Here is a 9,950-nt window from a genome sequence, read left to right as displayed (position 1 = left end):
TGGACACCCCGGTGGGGGTGCGGGTGGGCTGGCGCCTGTGTTCCCGGGACCCGCGGCGCGAGGGGAGTGGGGGTGGGGCTAGGGGATAGGAGCAGGTGACGTCACCCGGGGTCCTGGGGCGCTCGGGAAGGCGGCGAGAGCCAGGCCACGTGACCCGCCCGCGGCAACGGCCCTGCGCTCTCCCGGGCCGGCGACGCGGAGGGGTCCGCGCTGCACCGCCGCCGCACCCCGGCCGCGTGACCGCACTGCAGAGAGCGGCTGCGAGCAGGCGCCGGCGCACCGGCCCAAACGCCGAGCGAGCGAGGGAGAGGCACAGTCAGAGGCAACGCCCGCGCTGGGAGCCAGGGGCGCCCGACCCCGCCGCCGCCGCAGCGGCGCGCAGCCCCCGACGCGCCCTGTGGGGACCCGGACCAGGAGGGACCCTGCCCCGGGAAAAGGTATCAGACCCACCCGGGGAGGGGGACGCTGGGTCCCGGGAGACTCCGCCGCCCCTCGCCTGTCCGCCCTAACAGAACTGAAGCAGCCTGCGGGGCAGCGGTCCGGGGTCCGGGGTCCGGGGGCGGCGCGGGGATGAGGCCAAGACCCGCAGGGACCACCCCCCCGGGGGGGCGGGGCGGGACAGGGGCGGGGCCTGGCTGCAGAGGCGCGGCCAGGGGAGGAGGGCGGCTGGGGGTGGGAGTGGACGTGGACGTGGACGTGGGCGTGGGGAGGGGTGGGCATTAACCTCGCTCTCGCCCGCTCGCATTCACAGGCTGTGGAGACCTGGGCTCCCACCCCAATTCATCCCCCCACACCCCCGCCGCCCCGTGCCACCCTGGTCCGCGCTGGGAACCCTATCCTGCCCCTGGTGTCAGCCCGGCACTGGCCAGAATTGCGGGCATGGCGGTGACGATGCTGCAGGACTGGTGCAGGTGGATGGGGGTCAACGCTCGCAGGGGCCTGCTCATCCTGGGCATCCCGGAGGACTGTGATGATGCCGAATTCCAAGAGTCCCTCGAGGCTGCCCTGAGGCCTATGGGACACTTTACAGTGCTAGGCAAAGTGTTTCGAGAGGAGGATAATGCCACCGCGGCCCTGGTCGAGCTCGACCGGGAAGTCAACTATGCTTTGGTCCCCAGGGAAATCCCCGGCACTGGGGGCCCGTGGAACGTGGTCTTTGTGCCCCGTTGCTCAGGCGAGGAGTTTCTCGGTCTCGGTCGCGTGTTCCTCTTCCCGGAGCAAGAGGGGCAGATGGTGGAGAGCGTGGCCGGCGCCCTGGGCGTGGGGCTGCGCAGGGTGTGCTGGCTCCGATCCATCGGTCAGGCGGTCCAGCCCTGGGTGGAGGCCGTGAGGTACCAGAGCCTGGGCGTGTTTTCCGGGAGGGACCAGCCAGCCCCAGGGGAGGAGTCCTTTGAGGTCTGGCTAGACCACACCACCGAAATGCTGCATGTGTGGCAGGGGGTCTCGGAAAGGGAGAGGAGGAGGAGGCTGCTGGAAGGCTTGCGTGGGACCGCCCTGCAGCTCGTGCACGCGCTCCTGGCGGAGAACCCCGCCAGGACGGCGCAGGACTGTCTGGCGGCCCTGGTCCAGGTGTTTGGAGACAACGAGTCCCAGGCGACCATCCGGGTGAAGTGTCTGACCGCTCAGCAGCAGTCAGGCGAGCGTCTCTCAGCTTTCGTGTTGCGGCTGGAAGTGCTGCTGCAGAAGGCCATGGAGAAGGAGGCCCTGGCCAGAGCATCCGCCGACCGCGTGCGCCTGAGGCAGATGCTCACCAGGGCCCACCTTACTGAGCCTCTGGATGAAGCACTGAGGAAGCTGAGAATGGCCGGGAGGTCTCCAAGTTTCTTGGAGATGCTGGGGCTCGTTCGGGAGTCTGAGGCATGGGAGGCCAGTCTAGCCAGGAGCGTGAGAGCCCAGACACAGGAAGGGGCCGGTGCCCGGGCTGGTGCCCAGGCTGTTGCCAGAGCCAGCACTAAAGTAGCGGCGGTCCCAGGAGGTCCTGGTCGGGAGCCAGAGGGCCTCCTCCAGGCAGGAGGCCAGGAGGCTGAGGAGCTCCTCCAGGAGGGGCTCAAGCCCGTCCTGGAGGAATGTGATAACTAGGTTGGGGCTGGGGAGGCAGCCCAGCGCGAGTCCTCCCCGGGCAAATAGGCTCCGAGGGCCCCGGGGCCTCCTCTCCTCCTCTCAGGCAGCAGGGCCCTGGAGACAGGCGGAGGCGGGGCCAGGGCCGGTCCCTCACCCCACATCGGGATCGGGGCCCCCCACTTCCCCCCAAGGGGCCCTGCCCACCACCACCTTCCCGGTGACCCAGATGACCACATTTAATACCAAATGGGGTGGGGGGAGGCGCCCCTCCAGTGCCAGGGGCACATGCTGTGAGCTTCCTGGGAGCCCAGGTTGTGCTCACTGCTCTCCTGTATCATGAGCACCACCTCTGCTTTCCTTGCGTAGATCTAGGCCAGGGGCTGCTTGTTTTTGTGGAGCCGTGTGTGTTCTTCTCTGAGCAGCTCCTCCCCAGAGGGCCCCAGCGCAGTCCCGGGAGATGGCGGGAAGAAGACACCAGGGCACAGTGGACACTCATCCCGTGACAGCGATGGTGACCATGACTGCGGGAGAAAGAACGGGACCCGGGATGGAGTGGGGCTGTCTGAGGTTCCCCAGTGAACTTTGTGCTTTGGCGTTCCACTCCTGTTGTTACTTGTTACTGAGTTTCCTAGACCTGGGGTGGGTGTTCCCCCAGGAGGAGGGGGGTCCTGACCTGTGTCCTGTGGTGGCCATTTGCAGCTTCTGTGTTGTGATTCCCTTCTCTTCAACGGTTTCAGTACGTATCTCTCTTCAATAAATTTCATTCAGTGTTCCAGCCGGCCTCGCCTCTGCTGTGGGAAACTGCATGGGGTGCGGGGTGCGGGGTGCAGTGTTGGCTGGGGACAAGGTGAGGTGAGGTGCCACAGTGGCTGGGCTAACATCGGGGTGTGTGGGGTGCTTGGTCCCTGAGGGTCTGTGTGGTCCCCTGGGCTGCACGGGATGGTGTGGTAGTCTTGAGCAGGGGCTGATTGGGTTCCCAGGGCACTCTGATCACCTCCCAGGAGTAGGTGGTTTGGACGTTGCAGACAGGCAGAGGGACAGTAGGCTAGTTCCTGGTATCCAGGATCCCTGACAGCACTGTGGGGTGGGGTGGGGGGGGGCGGCGCTCAGGGCTTTCAGAAGGGTCAGAGTGGCCACATGTGTAACCTCAGGCTGGAAGCCAAGATCAGGGAAGAGCCCCAGGAGGGCCTGGGCATGAAGTCAGAGGCCCACATGGGAGCCATGTGGAGGACTCGGCGGGTGGGGGACCCCTCTTGGGAGACCCAGGCAGCTGACACCCTTGAGAGGGCCTCTTTCCCCCTGCCTCTCCCAACCCAGGACAAGGAGTGGGGGGCAGACATCTTCAGGTGCCCCTACCCAGGCCACAGCTGGCCCGGATCCCGATGTGGGGTGAGGGACCGGCCCTGGCCCCGCCTCCGCCTGTCTCCAGGGCCCTGCTGCCTGAGAGGAGGAGAGGAGGCCCCGGGGCCCTCGGAGCCTATTTGCCCGGGGAGGACTCGCGCTGGGCTGCCTCCCCAGCCCCAACCTAGTTATCACATTCCTCCAGGACGGGCTTGAGCCCCTCCTGGAGGAGCTCCTCAGCCTCCTGGCCTCCTGCCTGGAGGAGGCCCTCTGGCTCCCGACCAGGACCTCCTGGGACCGCCGCTACTTTAGTGCTGGCTCTGGCAACAGCCTGGGCACCAGCCCGGGCACCGGCCCCTTCCTGTGTCTGGGCTCTCACGCTCCTGGCTAGACTGGCCTCCCATGCCTCAGACTCCCGAACGAGCCCCAGCATCTCCAAGAAACTTGGAGACCTCCCGGCCATTCTCAGCTTCCTCAGTGCTTCATCCAGAGGCTCAGTAAGGTGGGCCCTGGTGAGCATCTGCCTCAGGCGCACGCGGTCGGCGGATGCTCTGGCCAGGGCCTCCTTCTCCATGGCCTTCTGCAGCAGCACTTCCAGCCGCAACACGAAAGCTGAGAGACGCTCGCCTGACTGCTGCTGAGCGGTCAGACACTTCACCCGGATGGTCGCCTGGGACTCGTTGTCTCCAAACACCTGGACCAGGGCCGCCAGACAGTCCTGCGCCGTCCTGGCGGGGTTCTCCGCCAGGAGCGCGTGCACGAGCTGCAGGGCGGTCCCACGCAAGCCTTCCAGCAGCCTCCTCCTCCTCTCCCTTTCCGAGACCCCCTGCCACACATGCAGCATTTCGGTGGTGTGGTCTAGCCAGACCTCAAAGGACTCCTCCCCTGGGGCTGGCTGGTCCCTCCCGGAAAACACGCCCAGGCTCTGGTACCTCACGGCCTCCACCCAGGGCTGGACCGCCTGACCGATGGATCGGAGCCAGCACACCCTGCGCAGCCCCACGCCCAGGGCGCCGGCCACGCTCTCCACCATCTGCCCCTCTTGCTCCGGGAAGAGGAACACGCGACCGAGACCGAGAAACTCCTCGCCTGAGCAACGGGGCACAAAGACCACGTTCCACGGGCCCCCAGTGCCGGGGATTTCCCTGGGGACCAAAGCATAGTTGACTTCCCGGTCGAGCTCGACCAGGGCCGCGGTGGCATTATCCTCCTCTCGAAACACTTTGCCTAGCACTGTAAAGTGTCCCATAGGCCTCAGGGCAGCCTCGAGGGACTCTTGGAATTCGGCATCATCACAGTCCTCCGGGATGCCCAGGATGAGCAGGCCCCTGCGAGCGTTGACCCCCATCCACCTGCACCAGTCCTGCAGCATCGTCACCGCCATGCCCGCAATTCTGGCCAGTGCCGGGCTGACACCAGGGGCAGGATAGGGTTCCCAGCGCGGACCAGGGTGGCACGGGGCGGCGGGGGTGTGGGGGGATGAATTGGGGTGGGAGCCCAGGTCTCCACAGCCTGTGAATGCGAGCGGGCGAGAGCGAGGTTAATGCCCACCCCTCCCCACGCCCACGTCCACGTCCACGTCCACTCCCACCCCCAGCCGCCCTCCTCCCCTGGCCGCGCCTCTGCAGCCAGGCCCCGCCCCTGTCCCGCCCCGCCCCCCCGGGGGGGTGGTCCCTGCGGGTCTTGGCCTCATCCCCGCGCCGCCCCCGGACCCCGGACCCCGGACCGCTGCCCCGCAGGCTGCTTCAGTTCTGTTAGGGCGGACAGGCGAGGGGCGGCGGAGTCTCCCGGGACCCAGCGTCCCCCTCCCCGGGTGGGTCTGATACCTTTTCCCGGGGCAGGGTCCCTCCTGGTCCGGGTCCCCACAGGGCGCGTCGGGGGCTGCGCGCCGCTGCGGCGGCGGCGGGGTCGGGCGCCCCTGGCTCCCAGCGCGGGCGTTGCCTCTGACTGTGCCTCTCCCTCGCTCGCTCGGCGTTTGGGCCGGTGCGCCGGCGCCTGCTCGCAGCCGCTCTCTGCAGTGCGGTCACGCGGCCGGGGTGCGGCGGCGGTGCAGCGCGGACCCCTCCGCGTCGCCGGCCCGGGAGAGCGCAGGGCCGTTGCCGCGGGCGGGTCACGTGGCCTGGCTCTCGCCGCCTTCCCGAGCGCCCCAGGACCCCGGGTGACGTCACCTGCTCCTATCCCCTAGCCCCACCCCCACTCCCCTCGCGCCGCGGGTCCCGGGAACACAGGCGCCAGCCCACCCGCACCCCCACCGGGGTGTCCAAAGGTCTGTGGGCCGCAGGTCCCAGCGCCTTTGGCTCTCACCAGAGCGGTTCCTGGTCCAGGCCTCTGCCCCTCCCGCACGTGCCCCGGAGGCAGGCGCCAGCGGGGCGAGGGGTCTGCACCCCGGCGTGCCCACCAGAGGGCCAGGGAGTGGTCTGAGGTGCGCCCGGCAGCTCTGCGTTCTGGCCAGGGTCAGGGAGCCGGGTTCTGGGGCCTGTGCACCTGCTCTTGTCCTACCCCTCCCCGTCCAGGACTGGTCCTCTGGCTGGCAAGGCCAGGCGAGGCCAGGGGCACCTGGTGCGGGTGCCATTCCGTGGAGGAGATGCCCCAGGCGCTCACGCAGCTCACACACACCATCCTACGGAGGGTCTGCCATCTCCCCGCTGCCCATCTGGCTTCAGGGACCCGCAGCCCTCCGGCCGAAGCACTTTGCTGCCCTGGTGCCAGGAGCCAGCACCTAGGAGGGTGACCCAGCACCCAAGTATGCCCGGGCCTCGTCCGTTTTGCAGCCGCAAGTCCCGAGTCTGGGTCTCTGCCTGAGTGTGTGCCTGGAAAGGTAGTCCGCGTGGAGTGGGCTACTCAATTTGTCCCCTGCCCCCTGTGCCCTCACCAGCCTGATGGGCTCTGGGGCATTGCTCTCTTGGCCCTGAGGGCAGCATGGGTGTCGTACCTCCCTGGAGACCTCCGTCTGTCAGGGCCTGAGTCAGCCCTCCATAGGTCCTTCCCCAGTCCTCTGTTGCCGGGGCTAGACACTGCGCCAGGGCAGAGCAGCCTCCGCTCAAAACAGAGATTCTGCGCCTGTGGATCTGACCACCCTGCACCTGACCCATCACGGGAGGCTGGGGCCATGTGAACAGCATCTCCACCAGGCAGGTGGCAAACGGGTTCCCACGGGGTCACACCTCTGGGTGTCGTTCCCTCATCCCCTTCTCTTTCCTTGCCTGACCTCCTGTTTGGCAACTTGCTGGCCAAGGTTTCCCCCAAGCGTCCAGCTCGCCCAAGCTCCTTGCTGAATCACAGCCCCAGAGTATTTGTCTATGACCCTGGGGATGGACATTCCGGTCCTTCCCACTGTTTGGCTGTTGCAGACACTGCTGCCAGTGGTATCCCGCATGCCTGTCTGAGCCACCACCGTCAGCCAGAAAGACTCTGGCGTGCACAGCAGGCAGTGGCTCTGCTGGGACTTGGGCTGTGCCTATCAACGCCACAACCAAGCATTGCTCATCTGTGACCTCCGGTGCGTGGCTGAACCCATGTTCCCTCGCACTGGCAGCGTGGGAGCGGTCCTGGGTTCCTACAGCCCAAGCAGCCTTTGGTCCTGTCCAGCCTCGCCCGCTTGCCCATCCCACGGGGAGAGACACCACCTCATCGCTGTGTGCCTTGCGTTTCCCCGAGCGGTGGCGAGGTCGTGCATCCTCCCACTGGCCGTTCCTGGTTCCTCTTCTGTGAATCTCCTTTGCTCCTTTCCTCCTCATCTCGCAGATGACAGGCGTCATCGGCCCGTTTCCAGGAGAAAGTTCCTAGCGTCAAGATCGAAGCCTTTCTCCTTTTGTGATATAAGCCATGGCCAGTCTATCACGTTGCCCAGAAGCAGGTCGCATTGGAGTGGGCCTCACAATTAGACTTTGGCTTGCCCGTATGGTTGTGAAAGGTTTCAGAATCAAGATGGAGTCACTTGTTGTTCAAGCAAACAAAAATCCAAAAACCTGACAAATAGAGCTGTGGAGGGCCACCTAGGCAGGGTTCCCATGCACGAATGCCTGATAACAAAAGCTATCACAGAAGACTGCAAAACCCACAAATTTGCACAAAGGCTGTTGCAACCTGACACAAATAATACTTCTGCGAGGACACCTGCCCAGCAACTTCCTGTCCAAGCCCCTGACCAATGCTACCCTTGTTATTCATCCTTGTAGCCAAAGATCATTATGTCAAAACAATTATGTAATCCTCTTCACTTGTCCTGAAAACCCTTTGTCTGCCTTCCCCTGCCTGAATATGCACATAGTTCACTAGGGCGCACACGTCCCCACTGCAATGCCTATTTCTGAATAGATACCATCTTCTTATAGGGAGGCTCCCTCTCTGTGTGGTACTTAGGTTGGCATGGTCTTGCTCCCCAGGCTTTTCTACCTCCCAGGTAGTAAACGTGGGGTCAGCGAAGAAACGCATGTCTTCTGTCACAAAGCAGCCTCCCCGGTTGGGCTCGTGTGTCCAGTCCTCCCCGCCCCCCTGCCCCCCACCGCTTCTCCCCCTTGAGGGCCAAGACTGCTTGTTCTCATTCAGGCAAACTGCTGCTCTTTACCTCTGCTGTGAGAGTGTCTGTCTATCGAACCTTTAGTGTTAGACTTGTCACGGCTTATACCACATATTGTCCTCTCTCTTGTTTTCAGCCGTGATTTTTCTGGAGTCCTTCTTCAGAAAGGGCACCGACCCCCCCTCCCCCCCCCCCCCCACCGCCTCGGCCGCCCCCACCCTGGGAACATCTGTGGGTCTGGTGTCTCCAACTGGCCCAGTCAGCCCACAGGCCGGCTCGCAACTAATTTCCTGTTTTCGGCCTTGTCTCTTCCCACTCTCCTTCCTTCTGCACCTGCTGACTCCAAGTCCACGACGCTGCAGGACACCCATTGCCCCCCGCCAACCCCGGGCAAGGCTGGGCTGTGACACGTCAACTGTCTTTCTTTTGTCAGTCCTCTGTCCCCATTGTCTCCACCTCTCAACACAGTTGACTCTCCTTCCTTCTCAAAACCATTTCCTTTCTCAGCTTCTTCCTCTCCCCCACCCCACTTTTGGGCTGACCTCCTCCCTCTCTACCTGCCTCTCTGCCCTTGGACCTTCCTCCTCCTCCTCCTACTTTGCTGGATCTAAGCGTGGTCGGGGCGGGCTCCCAGCCTCAACCCTGGGACATACGGCACCTCCGATGAATGCTCTGTCTCTGGACGTGACCTCTCTTCCAAGCTCCGCACGTACCCATCCATCTGCCCACGTGGATGCCCCGCAGACATTTCAGAGCTAAGATGTTCAAACCGGAGGGCTTCGTCCCCTTCACCATGCCTACACTGTCCCCAGGCTTCCCCCTCTGTGCAAAGGGCTCTGCCTTCTACCTGGTGACTCAAACAAAGCAGCCAGGATTCTCTCCCCTATCCTTTGTTCCTCACTCCCAAATCTAACCCATCATTGGATTTTGTTGACTCTGGTCCAAGACTGCTACCCTTCTCATCTCCGTGGTCCTTGGCCCGCCCTGTCTCCTGTTCTCCCTGCCTCCACTCCGCTTCCTCCCTGCTCCACCAACACCCCCGCAGCAGCCAGGGTGATCTTTTTGCAACACCACCAGACCCTGCTCCTCCCTGTGGCACCCCATCTCCTTAGAGTAATCTCAAAGTCCCCATCCTGGTCAAGAGCACCCCCCACGCTGCTCCTGGGGATCTGGCTTCCTCTGATGCTCTCCTTCCTTCCCCGAAATCCACCCCATGTTGCCATGTCCCCAGCTCCTCTCACCACACTCCTGCCGATCTGGCCTGTTCAGCTGGCCCCGCAGCACAGGGCTTGTTCCCACCTTCGGCCTTTGCCATCCCTCCTTCCTCTGTGTGAGCCATCCAGGCCCAAGAACCTTCTGTGGCAGCAGCTTCCTCCTGCTCTTCCTCTCCCTCCTCCTCCTCCTCCTATTCCTCCTCCTCCCCCTCCTCCTCCTCCCCCTCCTCCTGCACCTCCTCCTCCTTCATGTCTCAGCTGAACTGTCCCCTCCTCCCATAGGCCCCCTCTGCTGGGACACACAAATCACGTGCCCTCGGTTTATATTCTTATTGGCGGCATCAGTACATGTGTCGGCACGTGAGAAATGCTGGTCTGAGTCTTTGCTTTTGGGTATCAGGGGCTCCCTCCCCAGGTGGCAAGCTAGAGCCCCAGAAGGTGGGGTGGACTTGCCTGTGTGTCTAGCCCATTTGCACTGCTATAGCAAAATACCTGAGACTGGGTAACTTGCAAAGAACAGAAATGTATTGCTCCCAATTCTGGGGGCTGGGAAGCTCAAAGTCAAGGCACTGGAGACTGGGAAACTTACAAAAGAACAGAAATTTCTTGTTCCCAATTCCGGAGGCTGGGAAGCCCAAGATCAAGGCACCAGTAGGTTCAGCATCTGGTGGGGGCTCAGTCTCTCCTTCCAAGATGGTGTCTTGTGCCTGCGTCCTCACATGGTCGTGGGGAGGGAAGAGCAAAAAGGGGGCTTACCTAGTGCTTTCCAGCCTTTTACAAGGGACTCCTCTCATCCTCGAGGGCTCTGCCCCCAT

At 63.7% G+C, this 9,950-nt stretch overlaps 2 protein-coding genes across 2 annotated transcripts; one reads left to right on the top strand and one right to left on the bottom strand.

Moving 5' to 3' along the window:
- Nucleotides 1-252: 252 nt before the first annotated feature.
- LOC106634358 (paraneoplastic antigen-like protein 6B) lies at nt 253-2,836 on the top strand. The gene is made up of 2 exons (XM_014343619.3): nt 253-437; nt 752-2,836. Exon 2 carries the CDS (start codon nt 880-882, stop codon nt 2,077-2,079), a length of 1,200 nt encoding a protein of 399 aa, XP_014199105.2. The 5' UTR covers nt 253-437; nt 752-879; the 3' UTR covers nt 2,080-2,836.
- A 587-nt stretch (nt 2,837-3,423) lies between these two features.
- On the bottom strand, nt 3,424-5,384 carry PNMA6A (PNMA family member 6A). Its single transcript, XM_034950487.3, has 2 exons — nt 5,229-5,384; nt 3,424-4,914 (listed from the first exon to the last, which is right to left on the bottom strand). Exon 2 carries the CDS (start codon nt 4,784-4,786, stop codon nt 3,587-3,589), a length of 1,200 nt encoding a protein of 399 aa, XP_034806378.1. The 5' UTR covers nt 4,787-4,914; nt 5,229-5,384; the 3' UTR covers nt 3,424-3,586.
- Nucleotides 5,385-9,950: the final 4,566 nt, after the last annotated feature.

Source organism: Pan paniscus, chromosome X (genome assembly GCF_029289425.2).
Source record: "Pan paniscus chromosome X, NHGRI_mPanPan1-v2.0_pri, whole genome shotgun sequence".
NCBI classification, from domain to species: Eukaryota; Metazoa; Chordata; class Mammalia; order Primates; family Hominidae; genus Pan; species Pan paniscus.
This window is presented reverse-complemented; position numbering and strand designations above follow the sequence as displayed.